The 24,983-nt window shown below is 41.5% G+C and overlaps 1 protein-coding gene across 1 annotated transcript in view; it reads right to left on the bottom strand.

Annotated features, from left to right (window-relative positions):
• Positions 1-18,810, bottom strand: part of LOC120937275 (cAMP-dependent protein kinase inhibitor alpha-like) — a 242,708-nt gene extending 223,898 nt beyond the window's left edge. The window contains exon 1 of the mRNA XM_040350347.1: positions 18,545-18,810. Coding sequence (XP_040206281.1) covers positions 18,545-18,558 — 14 coding nt within the window. The 5' untranslated portion in view covers positions 18,559-18,810. The remainder of the gene's footprint in view (positions 1-18,544) is intronic.
• Between the last annotated feature and the right edge of the window lie 6,173 nt (positions 18,811-24,983).

Raw genomic sequence — 24,983 nt, 5'->3', positions numbered from 1 at the left:
TGACTGGGCTATTAATATTCCTGGCTATGCTCTCTTTCGGAAAGACAGGGTAAAAAGGAAAGGTGGAGGGGTCTGTCTCTATGTGAGAAGTGACCTCAAAGCAAGCGTGAAAGAGAACCTGGTTGATGGAGCGTGTGATGAGGCTGAAGCATTATGGGTGGAACTGCATACAGATGTGCGTAGTTCAAAATTAATCATTGGAGTTTGTTATAAACCACCCAATGTTAATGAGGAGGTGGAGACTCAGCTCCTTGCACAGATGGAAAGGGCTGCAAGGTCTGGGACGGTGATAATAATGGGGGATTTTAACTACCCAGAAATTGACTGGATTAATGGCACTTCTGGGACAGTTAAAGGACAAAAATTTAAAAACCTATTGCAGGACAATTTTATGGTGCAGTTTATTGAGGCCCCAACTAGGAATGATGCTCTGTTGGACCTGATAATCTCAAACCATGCAGAGCTTATTACTAATGTTCAGATAAAGGAACACCTGGGTAGCAGTGATCATAACATGATTTCATTTAATGTTAACTATAAGCAAGAAATACATACAGGAAATATTAAAACACTAAATTTTAAGAGAGCAAATTTTCCAAGGATGAGGGCTGCTCTCCAGGACTTGGACTGGGAGGGACTATTGGCACATATGAACACAGAACAGAAATGGGAATTCTTCAAAAAGACTGTGTGGAACCTCACTGCAAAGTATGTTCCCATGGGCAATAAGTTTAAAAGGCTAAAAATAAAACCTATGTGGCTCACGGTCAAAGTTAAAAAAGCTATAAACAATAAGAAAGTAGCTTTTAAAAAATATAAAAATGAAGGAACACTAGTGTTGTTTAAATGTTACAAAGAATATAACAGGATATGCAAAAAGGAAATCAAGGATGCAAAAATTCAAAACGAACGACAGATTGCAAAAGATAGTAGGACAAACCCCAAAAAATTCTTTAAATATATTAATAGTAAAAAGGTGAAGTCTGAGCATGTAGGCCCCTTACAAAATAATCTAGAGTGGGTGACTGGGGACAAAGAGAAGGCAAATTTATTAAATGTTTTCTTCAGCTCTGTGTATACAATGGAGCATGGGGGAGCTCATGTCCAAAATGGGGGTGGGAGTGACACAGCCCCAAATCCACAATGGCTCAAAAGTGATATGGTCCAGAAATATTTAGACAGAATAAAGGTGGATAAAGCACCTGGACCTGATGGCATCCACCCACGGATCCTAGGTGAGTTGAGCTCTGTCATTTCAAAGCCACTGTATCTAATATTTAGGGACTCATTAAAGACAGGAATAGTACCACTGGATTGGCGCAGGGCCAATGTGGTGCCCATATTTAAAAAGGGAACAAAGTCTTTACCAAGTAACTATAGACCTGTTAGTTTAACTTCTATAGTTGGGAAGATACTGGAACGTTTAATAAAAGACCACATGGATGAGATCTTGATGGAAAAAAACTATTTAAGCAGCAGTCAACATGGATTCATGAAAGACAGAAGTTGTCAGACAAACCTGATTTCCTTTTATGAAGAGGTAAGTAAAACCCTGGACAGAGGCGTGGCTGTGGACGTGATATATTTGGATTTTGCAAAAGCGTTCGATACAGTTCCGCACACAGCTCATGTGTAAGGTAAGGTCTACAGGATTGGATATATCAGTTTGTAAATGGATAGAAAACTGGCTGAAAGCCAGAATTCAGAGAGTCGTGGTTAATGATTCTTACTCTGAATGGTCCAATGTTATCAGTGGTGTACCCCAAGGTTCAGTGCTGGGACCCTTACTTTTCAATATATTTATAAATGATATTGGGTCTGAGATCAAAAGTAACATTTCTGTCTTTGCAGAGGACACCAAGCTATGCAGTGGAATAACGTCCTAACAGGATGTCTCCAATTTACAAGCCGACCTCAATGCTCTGTCTGATTGGGCGACTAAGTGGCAGATGAGGTTTAATGTAGATAAATGTAAAGTTATGCACTTGGGGGCTAAGAATATGCATGCATCATACATACTAGGGGGAGTACAACTGGGGGGGTCTGTAGTGGAGAAAGATCTGGGGGTTTTAGTTGATCATAAGCTCAATAATGGCATGCAATGCCAAGCTGCGGTTTCCAAAGCGAGCAAAGTCCTTTCTTGTATTAAGAGAGGTATGGACTCCAGAGACAGAGATATAATTTTGCCCCTGTACAAATCATTAGTAAGACCTCATCTGGAATATGCAGTTCAGTTTTGGGCACCAGTTCTCAAAAAGGATATAGGAGAACTGGAGAAAGTGCAGAGAAGAGCAACCAAACTGATAAGAGGCATGGAGGAGCTCAGCTATGAGGAAAGATTAGAAGAACTAAATCTATTCACTCTTGAGAAGAGGAGAATTAGGGGGGATATGATCAACATGTACAAATATATAAGAGGTCCATACAGTGAACTTGGTGTTGAGTTATTCACTTTACGGTCATCACTGAGGACAAGGGGGCACTCTTTACGTCTAGAGGAAAAGAGATTTCACCTCCAAATACGGAAAGGTTTTTTCACAGTAAGAGCTGTGAAAATGTGGAACAGACTCCCTCCAGAGGTGGTTCTGGCCAGATCAGTAGATTGCTTTAAGAAAGGTCTGGATTCTTTCCTAAATGTACAGAATATAACTGAGTACTAAGATTTGTAGGTAAAGTTGATCCAGGGTAAATCCGATTGCCTCTCGGGGGATCAGGAAGGAATTTTTTCCCCTGCTGTAGCAAATTGGATCATGCTCCGCTGGGGTTTTTTGCCTTCCTCTGGATCAACTGTGGGTATGAAGTTGGGTGTATAGGATTTTACTGTGTTTTTTTATTTTGTTTTTTGTGGTTGAACTGGATGGACTTGTGTCTTTTTTCAACCTGACTAACTATGTAACTATGTAACTATGTAACTATGTAATAAAATCACTGATATTTATGACTAGGATTTGACTAAGAGCATCACCTGGATTGCATCCCGATCAGCATGTCAGAAGGGTCCACTGCTGCCAAGCAACCTGCAGGGAGCTCAACTGTCTATAACCAATAGAGATGGGCTCGGGTGTGTTTGAAATCCCACATGCCCGATCCCGCCAGGAAGCCGACACTCCACAGTGCTAATCAATGTATGGGCTGCCTAAGAGCTAAGACCAGCCAGTTTAAATCTCAGCTGGTTCAGTAGAAACTGGCTGAGATTTGAACCATTAATGAGCAGATTCTCTTATGATTATCACTAGTGGTTGCTGTATAGCCACTGGTGATAATCACTGTTTGTTGGGAGAATATAATTACTGGGCAGGAGGGATATTCCCGTCACCACTGTCTGTTGATGGGGGAATCATGCAAGTTTCTTTCCTGCAATCTGTGGATGCAGGAAATAAATTTGCACCGTATATTATCTGCCTAAGTGAAAGTAAATTGTGAATGTTTTGAAAGAACAGGAGAGGGGGAGGGAGACAGATGGGGGGGAGAGAAGGGATGGTGATAATGTAGTTCAGTGATTACAGTGTACTGCAGTGCACACACTTAAACACGGCCCAGGCTAGAAGATCTGGTTGTGTGAGCGCTCGCATTATGCAGTGTCGGCGAGCACAGGGTGGGGGAGGAATCCCCCGCAGAGCTGACTGGGGACACTCTCCCTCTCGGGGAGCACATGGTGGGGCACAGCATGATGTTGGGGGGGTCAGGGCCCCCTCTGGCCCCCCCCTAGGGACGCCTCTGCTGGTGTTGTCTGTGGATGGGGGGGGGGTGGAGAACAAGGATGACATTATCCTGGATGAGCAGGAGCCAGGCCAGTACAGCGCTTCCAGTTTAGTGCAAATGGAGGCCTTCATGCTTTAGTGTTTTAATAGGGACCCCGTATAAAAAGCTTTAAGTACAATGACCAGTACTGGGTGGCAACGTACTTCGACCCCCGGTACAAACATAACATTGGCGGAAATGTTACCACCATCACAGAGGGCTATCAGAATGCAGTACTTCCAGGCCTTGCTTCGAGAAATGCTGCATTCTGCTTTTGCGTGCACTGGCAGAGGAATTTCCACTCACAGAGAAACAGTTTCGGGTACCAATCCAACAGTGCCTGCAAGAAGAGGGCGGTTTGAAGATGTCTTGGTCACTAATGATATGAGATCATTCTTTCAGCCGACCCAGCGACAGCTGTCCCCCGGATCCAGCATCAGGGAACGCCTAGACCGACAGGTGTCAGACTATCAGGTTAACGGCCGATGTGGACGCACTAAGAAGTGATGAACCCCTGGACTACTGGGTGGGCAGGCTTGACATCTGGCCAGAGCTTGCACAATTTGCAATGGAACTGTTGGCTTGCCCCTCATCCAGTGTCCTGTCCGAAAGGACGTTCAGCGCAGCAGGGGGGGGGGGTCGTGACCAATAAGCGCACTCGCCTAGCTCACAACAGTGTCGACTACCTTACATTTTTAAAAATGAATGACGCATGGATCTCGGAGGAACTCAACACATGTGACCATTAGACCATGTTTCATTCAAATTCAGGTGAACGCCTGTGGGCTAATATTTTGGGCCAGTACTGGCCGACACTTTTCTGTATCCGGTGTATAGCTCGATGTACCTCAAGCCACAGAATACAAAGTCTTTTGCTGTCAGGTGAACGCCTGACGGGTAATTTTTGGGGCCTGTAATGGCCGGCACTTACGTATTTGATTTTTCAGATAATACTTCTGGTAGGTCAGTGTCCATGTTGTGGGACTATTTGTGCACAGCTAGTAAGTATTTTGTGGCTGCAAATATGACCTGCAGGTTTTTAATATTCACCCAGCATTAAAGTCAATGGGGCCCGCCGCAAACTTGCGGTTCGCAGACATTTGCGGTTAGCGTTCGCGAACAGTCCCATCGGATGTTCGTCCATCACTACTTGCTATACAAGCGATGAAAAACAATGAGTCACGTATGCGTTTTCAAACAGATAACAGGCATTCAGCACAAAAGACACAAAACCAATTCGCTTTAATTCAATACGTGATTTTGAGAGACTGTAGTGGTCATTTAGTGCAATTGATTTCTGAACGACGCAAAATTTTAATCAAATGTTTTAACAAATCTATGTTTTAAGTTAAATTTCAGCTTAACCCTTTCATGACTAAGCCGAACATTTGGTGTTTGCAAGTTAAAATCCGTATTTTTTTAGAACACTTGGAAGCCCCTAACTTTTTTAGCAAAGAACCTAGAAAATAAAATGGATTGTTGCAATATTTTATGTCACAAGGTATTTGTGCTGCAGTGTTTTAAACGCAACTTAAAAGATAAAAGTTAATTAAATTTTTTTGTATAATGTGAAAGATGTTACGCCCAGTAATAATGGCGTGTAATGGTGACAAACTATGGTACCTAAAAATCTCTATAGGTGAGGCTTTAATTTTTTTTTACAGTTACCAGGTTAGAGTTAAAGGAAGTCTACGGCTAGAATTATTGCACTCTGACGATCGCAGCGATACCTCACATGTGTGATTTGAACACCATTTACATATGCGGGCGCGACTTCCGTATGCATTTGCTGCGCAGGCTCGCGGGGACAGGGGCGCTTTAAATTTTTTTTTTATACTAAAAATTTGTTTTTAAAAAAAAAATGTTGATCACTTATTGCTGTCACAAGGAATGTAAACATCCCTTGTGACAGTAATAAGTGGTGACAGGTACTCTTTATGGAGGGATCTGGGTCTAAAAGGCGATTCTTAAACCACTTAAGTACCCCTTCACGCCGATATACCTCGGCAGAATGGCACGGCTGGGCACATCAACGTATAGGTACGTTGTCCTTTAAGCCCAGCCGTGGGGTCGCGGGCGCGCTCCCGCAACCGGGTCCGAAGCTCCGTGATAGCGGGACTCGGACCCGATCGCTGCTGGAGTCCCGCGATCGGTCCCCAGAGCTGAACGGGGAGAGCCGTGTGTAAACACGGCTTCCCCGTTCTTCACTGTGGCAGCGTCATCGATCGTGTGATCCCTTTTGTAGGGGGACACAATCGATGACGTCACACCTACAGTTGAACACAAACCCCATCAGTGCACCCTGTGTTTAACTCCCTAACTGCAATTGTCATTTTCACAATGCATTTTAAAAGCATTTGCTGTGAAAATGACAATGGTCCCAAAAATGTGTCAAAATTGTCCAAAGTGTCTGCCATGTCGCAGTCACGAAAAAAAAAATACTGATCGCCGCCATTAGTAAAAAAAAAATGCAATAAAATGATCCCCTATTTGGTAAACGCTACAAATTTTGGGCAAACCAACCGATAAACACCAAAAATAGGAAGAACACATATCGGCCTAAACTGAGGAAATAAAGTTTTTTTTATTTTTGGGGGATATTATAGCAAAAAGTAAAAATTGCATTTTCAAAATTGTCCCTCTATTTGTTTATAGCGCAAAAAATAACCACAGAGGTGATCAAATACCACCAAAAGAAAGCCATTTGTGGGGAAAAAAAAAAGGACGCCAATTTTCTTTGGGAGCCACGTCACACGACAGCGCAGTTGTCAGTTAAAGCGACGCAGTGCCGAATCGCAAAAAGGGCAAGGTCCTTAAGGTGCATTTTGGTCCAGGTCTTAAGTGGTTATTACTGTATATTTTTTTAAAATCCAGGGCCGTTGGCAGACAAGTAACCCGAAGTGACGTCATGACATTGCTTGCGTGTTCACATTGAGACTGATTCAAAGCCGTTCGCGGCTTCGATTCAGTCTCTTACTAGGCGCCAATGGTGGCGCATCGAGGATCGGGTCTCCCGGTGGGATGGGATGCCCAGTAAGAGCGCAGAGGTGGCGATGTCCCCTCCTCCTGTGCGTTTGCTCAGCGGGAAGGAGTTAAATGTCATCGCTATGAGGGACCATTCATTTTCTTTGAAGAAAGTCTGTTTTGTCACCTACGTATTAAAATTTTGTTCACAACTTTTTCAAAACCATATCCTATAGAAGCATATCTTGTCAGGTGCTGTTCAACAAATTTTCTTTTAGGAATTGATGCAACCAGGTAGCATTAGGTGTCATTTTTCAAGGAGAGGATCTTCCGGGAGGAAGTGCAGGCTGATTGGGACCTTGTGTTTAATTGAGCACTGCAAGTGTACACCAATCAGGTACTGTCTGACGCAGGCACCATCACTTATGAATAAGGATGAGCCGAACACCCCCCCCCCCCCCGTTCGGTTTGCACCAGAACCTTCGAACTGACCTACCATTCGCGCGAACATTTAGAACCCCATTGACGTCTATGGGACTCAAACGTTCTAATTTAATAGTGTTCATTTTAAAGCCCAACATGCAAGTTATTGTCCTAAAACGTCTTTCAGAGCCCAGGTCTTGCACCAGGGAACATGCATCAATGGAAAAAACTTTTAGAACGGTCGTTTTTTCAGGAGCATTGATTTTAATGATGCTTAAAGGGGTTTTAAAGACAAAAATATTTTCCTCTTAAATTAAAGTCTGACAGTAGCTGAAGTAAAAAGTAATGTTTTGCATTATAACTAGTTTGACAGCTGTTGAAATCAAGCTTTTTTATTCACCTCCGTCACTCCTGAATCATGCTCACTGACTTGCTGGTTTGCGGTGCGTATTCAATTCTTGCTACATCAGGGCCTAATGGGAACTACAGTTCCCATTAGGCTAAAACTCCATGCCTGTGAGTGATAAGAGCATCTTCACGCAGGGCTGTAGTCATAGGGAGGTGGTGAGCACATTCTGCTTTCCACCATGCAAAACGGCTCAGATGCTGGTGGAAAGCAAGAAGAGGAGTGACAGGAAATGGCATTTTCAAACCTGGATTACTGAATTTTGGAGGTCAAAAGGAAAAACAAGGTAAGTGATATTTAAATGCTCTAGCTTACAGCAATCAATTGATCTAATAACAAACAAACCTTTAGTGTTCCTTTAGATTAATTTTTTTTTTTATTTCCTTTACATATTGTACCTGTTGGGTGTCTATAGTATGCCTGTGAAGTGGCACGTGTTTAGAACTGTCCCTGCACAAAATGAGATTACTACAAGATAAAACTGCTTGCGGCTTTAAATGTCTGGTCCCTGCAATATGGATGTAAATCATTGAGAAAAATAGCACAGACAATACACACCAAGTAGCTTTAGGTGCAAACTACAGAGGACACAGGCCACACACACACAATCACACACACACACACACACACAATCACACACACACACAATCACACACACACACAATCACACACACACACAATCACACACACACACAATCACACACACACACAATCACACACACACACAATCACACACAATCACACACAATCACACACAATCACACACAATCACACACAATCACACACAATCACACACAATCACACACAATCACACACAATCACACACAATCACACACAATCACACACAATCACACACACACACACACAATCACACACACACACACAATCACACACACACACAATCACACACACACACAATCACACACACACACAAACACTTCCTCCCGAGCATAGCCAATAGTCCGGCTCTAGTTTAAATTTTCCAATTTTTCAGAAAATCTAGTTTGTAGCCAGAAGCTTCGTCGGCCCTAGAGTGGTCAAAGGTGGCATGAATCAGTGGCGGAATCATGGCCGTAACAGTCGCACTTGCAACAGGGCCCTGGCATTCTGTCACTGTGGGGGGCTTCGTCAGGGTTGCTATTCACACAGCTGAGCGGAAAGCTTATCTAAAGAACAGCACCACAGAAACACCAGCATTGACAAATCAATCTCCTGTCCGTCCTCTTGCACAGGACACAGCTGATCTGCTCCCCCTTCTCCTCCCCTCTACTATGCGCTCCGCTGGAAATGTGAGCTTGTTAGCGTCACACTTGACTGCCCCCAGAGCACACTGGGGAGGGGGATCAGATATGTCCTCTATCATCCTGTGTGAGAGGACAGAGGGGGTGATAGAACTGTGCAACAAGGTAATGAAACAATATACAAATCAGCAGATTTTAATTCCATCTATGGACAACTTTACTCTTACTGCTATCATATGTAGCACTACCCCGTAGGAGCTGCTGGTTTAGATTTGGGTTTTGCATATTACATCCAAGTTTGTTGTCAGGGGAAGAAAGTCTATAGGAATTGCAATGTCCACACAAGATTTAAAACCTTCAACGGTTTTATTTTTGCTGTATAAAACTTGGTGTATAGAGAGAAGGGGGAAGGTTAAGATACACGGTACAGAATGCACAAAAATATCTCAAGTTCCAATCAGTCAGTCACCACTCCTTGAGTGGGTATTGCTCACCCAGGTAGACCCTTCTCACTTGGGATCTTTGTTTGAATCGTAGGCCTCAGCTAACATAACCGGGCCTACGGTGTCTGCCCCGTAAAGGGGTTGTAAAAGTAACACTTTTCCCTAAATGGCTTTTATTTTTGTGCAGTCCTTCACTTACCTCATCCTTCGATTTTGCTTTTAAATGTCCTTATTTTGTTAGAGAAATCCTCACTTCCTGTTATGTCTAACCATACAGTAATGTGAGGCTCTCCCTGGTGTGGAGAAAGCCTCTTGAGGGGACGAGCAGGCAAGTCAGGACACTCTACTTTGCAGATAAAGAAAGGAGCTGTGCGTTAGTGGGCATTTTGACACTCCTGCTCGCCCCCTCCGCCCTCAAGAGGCTTCCACACCAGGGAGAAAGCCTTGCATTAGTGTGGAGTAACAGACAGAACAGGAAGTGAGGATTTCTCAGAAGAAATAAGGACATTTAAAAGCAAAATCAAAGGATGAGGTTAGTGGAGGACTGCACTAAGGTAAAGGAAGCCATTTAGGGGGGAAAAAAAATTACCTTTACAACCCCTTTAAGTATCCCTTCCCGGCATGCACAGCAGGGCACCACTCCCACTGGGCTGTTGCCGATAAGGGTCCCCTAACGCACCATGGTTTCTTGTGTTTCATCATGGGCCTGAGGTGGCGACGCAGCCTACAAGCAACAGGGGAAAATCCTATCAAGCACAACCATAGCCAGAACAGAGGCCAATTTCAAAAGAATTCAACAAAGTCTGAGCCCACTATTGGCTCAGACACCCTCTAAATTTAGAATAGCGCCCCAATCATTGGGAGCAGGGCGCTACACAAATTCTAAAGCATTGCCGTAAAAGGATGAACAACCTTGTGGTTACAATAGAAGTGATAAGCTTGTGTTTATATTTTGGTCAATGCTGTATTGTAGAAGTGACCCAAGGAGCTGTAAAACCACCTTATTTCTACTGCCTGCAGATTTCCCCCACCCAATTCTCTGGGGGCGCACCAACCCAGTGATTAACCACTTAAGGACCCCTTCACGTCGATATACGTCGGAAGAATAACACGGCTTGGCACAAGCACGTACCTGGACTTTTTTTAAGTGCCCAGCCGGTCTGAAGCTCCGTGACCGCATCCGCAGGACCCTATTGCCGCCGGTGTCCTGCAATCAGTCCCAGGAGCTGAAGAACGGGAAGAGGTGTGTGTGTAAACACACCTTCCCCATTCATTGTGGCAATGTCAGTGATCGTCTGTTCCCTTATATAGGGAAAAACGATCACTTTTCACACATCCAGCCCTGCCCCCCTACAGTTAAAAACACACATGAGGTCACACTTAACCCCTACAGTCCCCCCTAGTGTTTTAACTCCTAAACTGCAATTGTCATTTTCACAGTTCTCAGTGCTTTTTATAGCACTTTTCGCAAAAATGTGTCAAAATTGTCTGTGTCCACCATAATGTAGCAGTCAAAAAAAAAAAATCACTGATCGCCGCCATTAGTAAAAAAAAAATAATAAAAGGCAATTAAACTATCCCCTATTTTGTAAGTGCTATAAATTTTGCCCAAACCAATCGATAACCACTTATTGCGATTTTTTTTACCAAAAATAAGTAAAATACGTATCAGCCTAAACTAAGGAAAATATTGTTTTTATATCTTTTTTGGGGATATTATAAAAAAAGTAAAAATTATAAAAAAAATTCAAAATGGTCGCTCTATTTTTGTTTATAGCGCAAAATATAAAAACCGCAGAGGTGATCAAATACCACCAAAAGAAAGCTCCATTTGTGAATAAAAAAAAAACGCCAATTTTGTTTGGGAGCCACGTCGCACAATTGTCAGTTAAAGCGACGCATTGCCGAATGGCAAAATAGGGCAAGGTCCTTAACCTGCATAATGGTCCGGGTCTTAAGTGGTTAATAGGCTTACCTGATGTTCCTACTTTATCCTGAGGTTTTTTAACCTCCTTAGCGGTAATCCGAGTCTGGCTCGGGGTGAATTTTTTATACCAAAAGCGGTATCCCCGAGCCAGACTCGGGGGCTGCCTCGCAGCATCCACAGGCACAAGTTACTTACCTTGTCCCTGCGATGCATCCCCGCTCTGAGTGAGCGGCGTGCTCGCTCGATTCACACAGTGAACCGTGTGCCGCCGATCTCCGTTCCCTGCGACGTTACGATGCACAGGGACAGAGAACGGTGCCAAATTCAAAAAAGTAAATAAACACATTACATACAGTATACTTTAATCTTATAGATTACAGTCCTGTATGTAAAAAAACACCCTCGTCTAGTGTTCTGCATGTACTTTTATAAAATAAACAGTTTTCTGCCTGCAAACTGCAGATTGTCCATAGCAACCAAAAGTGTCCCTTTATGTCAAAAGCGATTTTAGAGCAGCTAGAAAACGATAAAAAATTATAATCACTTGCAGAATTGAGCGATAGCGATTTGTGGGGAAATTCGTCATAAAAAAATAAAAGTAATGACAGCGACAATTCTGCAGCTCAGTAAATTTCAGTGTTTTTGATTTGATTACATTGTGGAATATTTTTTATTATAATTACATTTGATAATTATTTATAGTTAATTATATTATAATTCATGATTTTGTGTTTCAAACTTTATCATACCCGGGATGTCTACTAGACTCTTGTTTGGACAGATTTAAGCGGGTTATTCTTAAGAATTACAGGCCTACAATGTAAAACGCCAAATTTCCATGCAACATAATTGTACCGCTTTTGGTACAAAATTCCAGACAATCATACCGCCAGGGAGGTTAAGGAGGAGCACATGGCTCTGGCAACAAAGGAGTTTAAACTTCAACTTCAGTATTTTCTTGGAGAACCGGTACTTTTCTTATACTTGTGCTCTTCGCCTCTGCCAGAACTCCAGAATTTGAGCCACTTTTGGAAAGACACTTACATGACTTATCTCAGTGCTTTCAACCAGCCCCCACGTCAACAATGTGTACTGTAGTGAAGGTGTCAGTGGGAGAAACCTTGTGCACCATGGGAAACAAGAAATCTGCCAATCCTCAACATATCAGATTGCAAAGACTCAAGTTATGTCTTTTCAGTACAGAGATATCAGTGGTGCAGAAAAGGCGAGTATTAAAGTGGTTGTAAAGAGACTTTACCTTAATGCATTCTCTTAGGCTAAAAACCATTGGGTTTCCTTCAATCCCCCCTAAATACTTGAGCCCAAACTCAAGCCAGTGCTGTTCCCAAGAGCAGCAGCTTTCTCACTGGATTTGGAGGCAGCAGGAGGCACTGGATCTTGGTGCTGTCAATCACAGAAATGAGGGGGTTAAGGCCAAGCCAACCTGTCAATGGACACACAAAGCCTGGCTCAGGATTGAGCTTGCATGGGTTTTTTATATAGCAAGTGGCTTGCTTTGGGGTATTGGGGGGCAGTAGCACTGGTGGGGAACACAGAAAAAGAGAAACAGGGCTGCATGATTCTCCCATCAAAACAGACAGGACAAAAAAGTTGGGGACTTTAAATGAGGCGTGTACCTAATAGTTGGTATATTGCATGGAAACATGGTGTAAATTCATATAGAAAAGGTTAAAAAAAAATAAAAAAAACATAGTACAGTTGAGGAATCATGATGCTGTTGGTCAATAGTGGACATAACTTTAATATAATTCAACATTTAAATGCATACTAAAAAACACAATATTGCATCCTATTGTGCAATACACATTTTGTGAAAATAACTTCCTTAGCAGGTGCAATCCATGTACAGCAATACCTCAGAATGCGAGTAACGCGGTTAATGAGAGTTTCACAATACAAGCCATTTTAAATCCTGACTCGGTTTGCAGTACCACATTTGGTGCGGGGGCGCCGGTGATGCTCAAACACACTGAAATACTCCACTTCCAAGTTTTTCCAAACCTTTCCAAGGGTTTCAGAGTCTCCAGCGCCCCTCTGGCCACATGTAGTATTGCATGCAATAGAAGTCAAGGTGGAACAAATTATCTTAGTTTTGATTGACTTCTACGGTGAAACTTTCTTTGATAAGTGCTTTGGATTACAAGCATTCTCCACGAATTATGCTTGTAAAACCAAGGTTTATATATCTAAATGATAACCAAATATTTAAAACAAACAGATTAAAGCAATGTCCTTCACTGGTTTTACTTTCAAATCAACTCACCGTGTGGTGCTTAGGACCAGGGGCCTCCTAAAAACATCCACCCCAGGAACTGTGGGAGCAATTCTTGTGCACATCAGGTTGTAATGTGAGGAATGCAGAAAGGTGCAAATCTTCATTGAGGGATCACTGACGACTATGTGTATAGTTATATTGCAGGTATAAGTAAATATCTATAGGAAAACTGGCTGCCAATTGGATCTTTAACCCAGGAGAAAAACAAAGTAATTGTGTCCCAATATATACAAAGAATATGTGACAGGATAAAAAAAAAAAAACCCTCAAACACAGAACTGACAGGGGAATCAATTATCTTCTCCTAGGGGGGCGGGTGGGGGAAGCCACCCCCACCAGGAGAAGACAGGGATTAGTGCTAGCGGTTATAGCAGTTGCTTGCAATAAATTGAAGAATCTTGTTGGTTGTATACAAGTGGTTTGAGCGATCAGCTTGTTACATTTAGCCTTACCATTAACAGTTTGAGTCTCGGCCGGTCATGTTGAACTGGCCGAGATTGGAATAGTAAATGTCCAGCCTAATGTTTGTTATTAGTGTTGCTCACGAATATTCGTATTGCGAATATTCGGCTCGAATATGGCATATTCGAGTATTCGCGATATATTTCGAATTTCGCAATGAATATTCGCAATTCCGAATATTCGCATTTTTTCAATTTTATTTTTAAAACAGATCACATCCTATCGACGTCTAAAAGCATTGCTGGTATGATTAGAGACCCTGGGCAGAGTAGCTAAGCTGAGGCGATCCTTTTATGTTGCCGAATATAAAAAAAAAAAAATTGCGAATTTTCGCTAATGCGAATGCGAAAATAATTGCGAATTTTCGATAACTGTGGTAGGAGAACTCTGATTGTCTCTGATGCAAAAGGGGGGGGTTTGTGTATGTTTCTGTTATGAATATTTGTATGTTTGATATTATTTTTTTTTGTAAGAAGGAAAAAATTGCGCATACCTTAAAGGGGAGAATACAGCAGCAACTCAAAAATGTTATACAACATAAATTAATACAAGACAGAAAATGGAGTCGCTCTACAAGAATAAAAAATATGTCTAGTGACAAGACATGTGGGCAAATTATAAAATAAGCAAGCGCAAATAACTTGTGAAATACACAGTGAAACAAATATATAAAGAAATATAGTCCCAATAATAGAAAAATAATCTTTCATAAAAATGTCTTTGATATGTGACAGATGGATAGAGTAAAGAATCACCACCAATGCAAAACACTTTTTATTTTCTATTGTAAAATATCACGAATATTCTGAGCCAATCAGAGTGCTCCTTCCGCATTTGCCGAATATTCGCAATTATTTTGTATTGTAAAATATCAAGAATATTCTGAGCTAATCAGAGTGCTCCTTCCGCATTTGCCGAATATTCGCAATTATTTTGTATTGTAAAATATCAAGAATATTCTGAGCCAATCAGAGTGCTCCTTCCGCATTTGCCGAATATTCGCAATTATTTTGTATTGTAAAATATCAAGAATATTCTGAGCCAATCAGAGTGCTCCTTCCGCATTTGCCGAATATTCGCAATTATTTTGTATTGTAAAATATCACGAATATTCTGAGCCAATCAGAGTGCTCCTACCGCAGTTATCAAAAATTCGCAATTATTTTCGCATTCGCAATACCGAAAATTCGCAATCATTTCATTTCGATAAAATATCACGAATATTCGAATTTAGCGAATATATCTCGAATATTCGACTATATATTCGAGATATATCGCGAAATCGAATATGGCGTATTCTGCTCAACACTATTTGTTATTACACATGCCCAAAGCTAAACAGTATATAGGCTGATATTAAAGCATTGCATCCACACTGTAGTAGCGTCCTGCTAAAGGAGTTGAAGCCCCTGATTCTGATGTGATAAATGTAACAGCCAGTAAAAAAGGTTCAAAACAAATTCCTGTGCACAGAATTGGTTGGGGATATTCTCAAGCCAGTCGTCAAATTAAAATTGGAACAATACGGCAGCAGATCAGTTCCCCCACCTATAATTTGCAGGCTTTGCATATTACAATCCAATCAGTACCATAATTGACTTTGAAATTGGCCATATATCTTTAGTACCAACAGACAGCTTTACCAATTCATTGCTGGACTATGGTGCAGAAAAGGATCAGTTCCAGGCTGAAAAAGCCAGATCATTTGAACCATTTACAAAAAAAAAGCAATGTTAAAATAAAGTAAATAAAATGTACAAAACGCAGCGCTAATGAAAGGGGGATATGTGTTCGGTAAGTGATGTAGATATGTGCAATAGTACAAGTAAAATGATACAAAAAAATAAATTGCATGATTAAAAACATATCAAAAATGGCATTACTCTAAGGTGCATAAACATGCATAAATAGTCAAAACAGTCCAATCCTTAGAAAACTTTTATATGGACTTGTGTGTTTTAAGGGGCTTCAGTGTGGATAAAAAAATAAATGAAAAATTCCACAGGCCTTTAGGGCATGTATTCAGTAGCAGCAATCCAAGTATAATATAGTTCATACAACACACGGCCCAGTGAGTGATCCAAAAGTCATGCCAAGGTGTACTCACAGGTGCTCCCCTATGGTAATGGATGCTCACCTTCGAGCTTGCAACCAAGCTTGGTCTGCACACTTATGAACCAGACCGGAGTTCTAACGGATAATCCTGGGTTCCTGGTTCCTTGGCAGGCAGCTCCACACGTAGGGGACAGGACAGCAGGAGAGTGTGCGAGGCTGAGAGGACTTTATCACATACCGATCTGTATCTCGCTATGAGCCTGTTATAGAGTGGTGCACTGTCACACCTGCAATATGCGAGTACCCCGACAAGTGATCTCTTTAAATAAATATTGTTAAAACATTACTTACACAATCCGTTTTTTTTTTCTTATATATTCTATGATCCGGAGCTGGCTGCAAAGGAACCAGGAACCCATGATTATCCATTAGAACCCAGGTGTGGTTCTCATAAGCGTGCACAGACCAAGCTTAGTTGCAAGGTCGCATGCTCTAAGGTGATCATAGGGGAGCACCTGTGACTAAACCTTGGCATGACTTTTGGATCACTCACAGGGATGTGTGTTTTATGAACTGTATTATACATCACCCTTGGATTGCTGCTACTGATTACATGCCCTAAAGCACTGGAATTTCTCATAATTTTTTTTATCCACACTGAAGCACCTTAGAATACTTTCATATGGACTTATCATTTTTAAGGATTGGACTGTTTACCACCATTATGCATTTTTAGTGTGAGGTGATTTTTTTAATCTATTTTTTTGAATAATTTTACTTGTACTATTTGTTTGCATACATCTACTTCACTTAACGGACATATAACCCCTTTACTTTGTATAGTGGTGTGTGCACTATTTCATTAGCGCTGCGTTTTCTTCATTTTAGTCTTTGGCACGATTTATGAAACATGTTTCACACTAGCAGCTTTATTTCTATACCTTAGCTGATAGGCGTGGTGGCTTGCAGGATTGTTACATTATGTGAAAATAAAGTCGTTTCTATTTAACATTTTTAATTTGCCATCCCTGCAGTAAATTCTCTAATTTGAGTATGATTGAAAGAGCTGTATATACAAATCTCAACTCATTGCCAAGCCTTCAGTTTGGGGTTAACATAATTTTATGCTGATTGGATAAGCAGATCTCTCAGAAATAGATACATTACGTAGATTCAACAAACCCCTGACAAAGAAAATTAAAGATTTGTTTATATAGAAAGGTCTTTACACAGCAACAAATGATTTCCCCAGGCAATGATGGATGTTGGAGTCTTCATGTGGATATAGAAACAATGAATGTGTAAGATAATGAAATGGATGCTACGCTTTCCCACACGTTTTAGAACCCTTATATTTATACAACATGAATGCGATTTAGAAATCAGACATTTATTGTTGTATTTATGGGTGTTATGATCCAACTTAAGCATTTTTCTGAAGGGCCCATATGTCTTGTTTCATAGGTTTATTCAATGTGAATATATACAATTGCATAGCTGTCACGCTACTGAAAACTATAATAGATTTTTTTTTTGGTAACAAACATTCCTGGCAGAAAGTGTATTACAGACCAAATTCCATACGTTTGTCAACCAAATTCTGTGTAAGATATATACACACACACAAAATAAAAGGGAATAGGACCCAATGGATCCTTTCCTTCAATGAAGGAAATGGAACAATTTGCAGTTTAGCCCAGGTTCCCACTGGTCTGCGGGAATAAAGCTGTGAGAGTTCAGTTGAACACAAACAATTTCATTCCCGCTTGTCAGTCCCGATTTTGGCCACAATTAGAGACATCTGTGCAGGTTTCTGCACAGATGCAAGTCACAGCTTAAAATCACAAAAAGTAGTACATAAACCATTGCAGCGCTGCACCGATTAGGACGGTGTCATTGCCAACAATTTGACATGTCAAATCGCATGTCAAAATGGACCAGGGCTTAACCTGACATAACTTAATTGGAATTAGAAAAAAGTATCATTGAAAGGAAAGCATTATAAGAAATTACACATGGTAAAAACTGACATCACTTAAAAATATTACCATGAGCTCAGCCATATCCAAATCATTCACACAAGTCAATCACCTCAAGTTAGTGTGACTAAACATACTGCTTGTGCAAATTAGTGAGAGAGATCAGGGAAATCTTGGTAGCACAAACCAGTATCCATGGTGTTTAACCATGGACCTCCAGACTCCCTATATGCCTTTAAAGCTGCATTAGGTATCTAAAGTATTGAAAAAGGCATTGATCACCGCAGACAAAATGCAATTTTGGCTGGAGGTATCCCTGCCAGTCAGTGAACAAGGCAGGTTTGGTTTCTTGGCATAGCACCATCAACCATAAAGATGGTAGAATAGTGTCATGCAGCAGTATAGAATAGTGGCATGATGTAGAAATGCAACTTGAGTCAAGGAGTGAGCCAATTAAATAGGCAGCACATTTCCATGAAACATTAAAGACAAGACTGCATATAAGTTAAATAGAAAAAGATAGTCAGCCAAGTCAAACCACAAAGCCTCAAAAAAAATGTTCAGGCTGTGGTCACTTGCTGGATATACCAGCTTGAAAAAGACTTACCGTTTAGAAGACATTGAATTGGACCTCAATTGCAGCAACAAGGTAGTGAATCCAGAGACCTTTGCAGGATGCAAATCACTCTAGACCTGGTAACACATGGGGCCGCATGGCCATTTAAAGTTGTTTGTAGATTTCCAGAGACAGGATGAAGGCCAAAGAGTGATGAAAAGCCCAGGTTGGTTATCAGCAGAGGGCTTGCGCTGGCACGCGCAAAAAGCCATATCCAGCCCACTTGCAACATGTGGTTATCACAAGTGAATCATTGTCCTGAACAGAGGCCTTTATATAGGCACTCAGGCAATTACTTCCTATTACATCACTTCCTGCCTAGACATGGTCATGTTAACCCCATGGGGGAATTCAGACTGCTGTAAGGGGAAAAGTGTTTTTACACTGCTGCCATCTTGTGGCAGTATATGATTATTGTAGTTTATAGTATATGATCATTGATGTAAAAGGTAAATAAACATTCACAGATTGACATTATATGCGTTTAACCACATCTATTGAATTCACTAGTAGTTGTATTACAATGTGAATGAAAAACTGTATACAGATAGATACATTTGTACAAACTGAGGCTTGTTATGATATTTTGACAGCCGATCAATTTGGTGGAGATCAACTTACAGAGTCAGGAATACCTGTAAATTCAGCTCAGGGTTTACTCCATTCGGCGACAGTGTCCACAGCCGAAAAATCTATTCCCCCATGCGGACCTTTAAGGGACGCTTTGTTTTGCCTATGTACAGTTTATGACAGGGACATTCCAGTATTGCAGTTAATGAAATGTTTAATTTCATACACCTTTCCTGTTGCATCTGTAAAGGAGTCAGATCTATCTCCAAATCCACAAATGTGGCATTTCCCACAGGCATACATCCCTTGAAGCGGAGGTAGGTCGGTGAGCCAACTGCGTGGATTAGGTCTGGTATATTCAGATCTGACAAGCTCATCAGTCAGATTTTTGGCTCTCCTTGCTAACATGAAGGGTTTAGGGCCAACTTTAGGGGCATGCCTGTGGGAAATGCCACATTTGTGGATTTGGAGATAGATCTGACTCCTTTACAAATGCAACAGGAAGAAAGGTGTATGAAATTAAACATTTCATTAACTGCAATACTGGAATGTCCCTGTCATAAACTGTACATAGGCAAAACAAAGCGTCCCTCAAAGGTCCGCATGGGGGAACATCTCTTGAGTATTCGTTCACCCCGATGATGATACCCCCATAGGAGAACACTTCTCAAAATATCACAACAGGGACCCAAACTGACTCAAAATTAAGGGGTTCTATGCCCTAAAACTTCCAGTAAGAAGAGGTGACTTTGAATTGGTACGCCTTCAAAAAGAAAAGGAATCGATTTGTCGGCTGGGGGGCGCTTTCACCGAATGGAGTAAACCCTGAGCTGAATTTACAGGTATTCCTGACTCTGTAAGTTGATCTCCACCAAATTGAACGGCTGTCAAAATATCATACCAATCCTCAGTTTGTACACATGTATCTATTTGTATACAGTTTTGCATTCACATTTTAATACAGCTACTATTGAATTCAATAGATGTGATTAAATGCATATAATGTCAATTTGTGAATGTTTATTTACCATATACATCAATGATCATATACTATGAACTGTAAAAATAATCATATACTGCCACAAGATGGCAGCAGTGTAAAAACACTTTTCCCTTACAGCAGTCTGAATTCCCCTATGGGGTTAACATGACCATGTCTAGACAGGAAGTGATGTCACTCTGAATGCCTATATAAAGGATTCTGTTCAAACAATCATGTCACTTGGAAGAAACGCCATGTTGCAAGTGGGTGGGTAAATGTTGCTCTGCGTGCCTGCTTTTTGTCAATAGCAAATCTTGGCTGTTCATTGTCCTTTAGACCTCATTCTGTCGCTGAAAATCCGCAAAAAATATGCAGTAGATGGCCATGCGGCCCCATGCTGGTTTTGAGTGGATGATACACTATGTTTCTCTATGAATACAGGGATTTGCATACCTGTGAACTCCTGCAAAGGGCTCTGGATTCACCACCTTGTTGCTGCAATTGAGGACCAATTCAATATTCTCTAAACAGTGAGTCTTTTTCAAGCTGGTATATCCAGCAAGTGACCACAGCCTGAACACATTTTGAGGCTTTGTGTTTTGATTCCGCTAACTATCTTTCTATCCAACTTGTATGCGGTGTTGTCTTTAATGTTTCATGGAAACATGGTGCTGCATGATTAATAGGCTCACTGTGTATCTATTCCTCCTTGACTCAAGTTGCATTTCTACATCACTGTGTGCTGCACTCTACCTTCTACCATCTTTATGACTGAGTGCTATATCAAGAGACCAAACCTGACTTTATCACTAACTGGCAGGGATACCCTCCAGTCAAAATTGCATTGTCTGTGATTCCCTTTTCAATACTTGATATACCCAGGGAGTCTGGAGGTCAATGGTTAAGCACAATATGAATGTGGTACCCTCTGCCATAGGTATGTGCTGGGTAGGATTTTCTCTGAGGTAGAACTGCAGGTAAATTAGGCAGGCCTATGCTGCATGCTTTACCTGCTTTTTTTTTTTTCTATTAAGGGGCAGGAAGTAGTTAGTGTAGCAGTGGGTGTGACCACCTGTGCTTCAGTACTTGGGTGCCTCCCCTGCTTCCAGGGAGATTGTTCCGGAAGATGTGCAGGGCCAGGAGCTGAAGTGACAGGTAGCTCATGTGTGGAACCCTGACCCATCTCCACTTGGTATTGGCAGGACACAGGCCTCCCATATAAGCTGAGGTAACAGCTCACTGGGAAGTTGTCAGCCGAGAGATGTTGAGTATGGAGTCTTGGATAGCAGGTGCCCCATCTGGGTGGGCTGGGAGAGCTGGGGAGCCTCATCCTTACATGGTCATAGAAGCTATCTGGAACAGAGGGGCTGGAGAAGCTATTGGAACGGATGTCCGGTGTAAGTTCCCCATTATGGGCTCAGGGCGGGTGAAGGTTGAGTGTTCTGGAAGAGGCATACCAGGGGAGCTGGGTGTAAGGCCAAAAGAGGAACAGGGATTTGTCAATACGATGTGGCTTGCGGGCACAGGATTTGCAGGCTGGACTAGCTGGGATCAGTAGTCCAAGTTAATGCTAAATTACTGGGCCTCCTGGGAGGAGTACTGCAGACCTCTGGCTAGTAACTATGCAGCCAACTACAACCAAGTTCAAAGTGAGCCCTCTTTTTTTCATAATGAAGATGGGACAGACTAACAGGTTATAGTGGAAGCATGTGCAGGAGGGAGAAAAGTCCTGGGAGTAACAGTCTGCCTGTAACTGTGCAGAGGAGGAGCAATAGTCTGCATGGGTGATGCAAGAGAAAATACTATAATTTAGGGCCAAAACGACTAATTGCCGACTGATCGACTAATTGCCGACTGATCGACTAATTGCCGACTGATCGACTAATTGCCGACTGATCGACTAATTGCCGACTGATCGACTAATTGCCGACTGATCGACTAATTGCCGACTGATCGACTAATTGCCGACTGATCGACTAATATTTTCATAATCGATTAATCGACCGGTAACATAATGGGGTTTAAAAAACGAAAATTAGCACTTTATAGTACAAATAGAGCAAATCGCTGTAAATATTACTTTGTTCCACATTAAAAAAAATAACACCTTACAGTAGTGATTATTTGCTCATTTTGTACTATAAAGGGCTAATTTTAGTTTTATTAACCCCCATTGTTACCTAGTGTCTTAGGCCTGGTTCACACTATGCGTTTTTGCAGAAACACACTACAGTTCATTTACCATGGTTTCTAAAGGGTAACGTTCACATCTATGCTTTTCAGCTGCTGCGTTTTTGAAAAGAGTCGAGGACTTTTTTCAATGCAAAACGGTGCCTTTTTTTGGTTCAATATACTTCAATAGAGAAGCTGCAGAAAAGCATGTAATGCGGTTTTGCAGCAATGTGTGCTTTTTAATCTGCCCAACAAATTGGCCAGAAAAAGCATAAAAAACAAACACAAATTGCAGCAAAATCACGTGCACAAAAATCAAACGCCCAGCAAAACACACTGCAGAAACAGATCAAAAGCACACTGAATAGGTGTGTACTGAGCCTTATGCTGGCCACACGGATTCATTTTCAGATGAGAATATTCATACAAAAAATCTTTGTACATTTGCTAAATGAAAGGATGTTTGAAATTTTCACTTCCTTTTAACATTCTGTTTTAAAATGAATGTAATTTCTGAACGTAAACATATACTCTGTCTGAAAATTCCTTTGACCAAGAAGTTTTCTATTCCTAATATCTGATATTGACCAGATTCACCCTCTAATAGTATATACAGTATATCTAATCTGTCAGTTATTCTGAGTGGATTAGAGATTTTGCTCCCTAACCATAGAATTGGTTATTTATATTTACCACTGGATGGAGATATTTAACAGTTTAAGGACCGCCGCACGACTACGTCGGCAGAATGGCACGGCTGGGCACATGGACGTACAGGTACGACCCCTTTAAGATGCCCAGTCGCGGGTTGCGAACGCGCAGCAGCCTGCGCGCTCGCGACCTGGTCCTGTCCGTGACCGTGGGACCCGTGGACCCGATCGCCACTGGTGACCTGAGATTGGGTCAGAGGAAGAACGGGCAGAGGTGAGTGTAAACAAACCTTCCCCGTTCTTCCTAGTGCGGCTGTCAGTGATCGTCTGTTCCCTGTTTTAAAGAACGACCAGTGACGTTGCATGCACAGCCACGCCCCCCACAGTAAGAACACTCCCTTAGAACAATTAACCCTTTCACTGCCAGTGTCATTTTCACAGTAATCTGCATTTTTATAGCACTTTTCGCTGTGAAAATGACAATGGTCCCAAAAATGTCAACTGTCAGTCTGCCATAATGTTGCAGTCACGAAAATCGCTGATTGCCGCCATTAGTAGTAAAAAAAATGAATAAATATGCCATAAAACTATCCCCTATTTTGTAAACGCTATAAATTTTGCGCAAACCAATCAAACGCTTATTGCGATTTTTTTTTTTATACCAGATATGTAGAATACATTTCGGCCTAAATTGAAGGAAAAAAATGTTTTATATATTTTTGTGGATATTATAGCAAAAAGTAAAAAAATATAGATTTTTTTTTAACCGCTTAAGGACCGCCTCCTGCACATTTACGTTGGCAGAATTGCACGGCTGGGCACATGCACGTACAGGTTCGTCCTGTGCTAGTGCCCAGCCGTGGGTTGCGGATGCGCACCCGCGACTCGGTCCGAAGCTCCGGGACCCGATCGCCGCTGGAGTCCTGCGATCGATCCCCGGAGCTGAAGAACGGGGAGAGCTGTGTGTAAACACCCCCCTACAGTTGCATACACATATTAGGTCATACATAACCCCTTCAGCGCCCCCTTGTGGTTAACTTCCAAACTGCAATTGTCATTTTCACAGTAAACAATGCATTTTAAATGCATTTTTTGCTGTGAAAATGACAATGGTCCCAAAAATGTGTCAAAATTGTCAAGTGTCCGCCCTAATGTCGCAGTCACGAAAAAAATTGCTGTTCGCCGCCGTTGGTAGTAAAAAAAAATTCAATAAAACTATCCCCTATTTTGTAAATGCTATAAATTTTGCGCAAACCAACCGATAAACGCTTATTGCGATTTTTTTCACCAAAAATAGGTAGAAGAATACGTATCGGCCTAAACTGAGGAAAAAAACATTTTTTTATATATTTTTGGGGGATATTTATTATAGCAAAAGTAAAAAATATTGCTTTTTTTTCAAAATTGTCGCTCTATTTTTGTTAATAGCGCAAAAAATAAACACTGCAGAGGTGATCAAATACCACCAAAAAAGCTCTATTTGTGGGGAAAAAAGGACGCCAATTTTGTTTGGGAGCCACGTCGCACGACCGCGTAATTGTCAGTTAAAGCGACGCAGTGCCGAATCACAAAAAGGGCCAGGTCCTTGACCTGCATATTGGTCCGGGTCTTAAGTGGTTAAGAATAAATTGCTTTTTTTAATTTTACTTATTAACTAAATTATACACCACTTTTTTAAGGTAATTAATCGATTAATTGAAACAATAGGCCAACTAATCGATTATGAAAATAATCAAAAGTTGCAGCCCTACTTTAGCTGTTAGGCTACTTTCACACTGAGGCGCTTTGCAGGCACTATAGAGCTAAAAATAGCGCCTGAAAGAGCCTTGTTTCTCTCGGGCTTTCACACTGGAGCTGTGCGCTGGCAGGACGCTCAAGACCCTCCAGCCGCATCTTTGAGGCGCTGTAGAAGCAGTGTATACACCACTCATAAAGTGCCCTTGCCCATTGAAATCAATGGGCAGTGCCGCCGAACCGTTTTACCCTTTTTCGGCCACTAGTGGGGCTTAAAAGCGCCCTGCTAGCGGCCAAAAAGCGTCACAAAAAAGACAGTAAA

The sequence above is a fragment of the Rana temporaria genome, chromosome 4 (genome assembly GCF_905171775.1).
Source record: "Rana temporaria chromosome 4, aRanTem1.1, whole genome shotgun sequence".
NCBI classification, from domain to species: domain Eukaryota; kingdom Metazoa; phylum Chordata; class Amphibia; order Anura; family Ranidae; genus Rana; species Rana temporaria.
The sequence above is the reverse complement of the archived record's forward strand: the minus strand, read 5'-3'. Positions and strand labels throughout refer to the sequence as shown.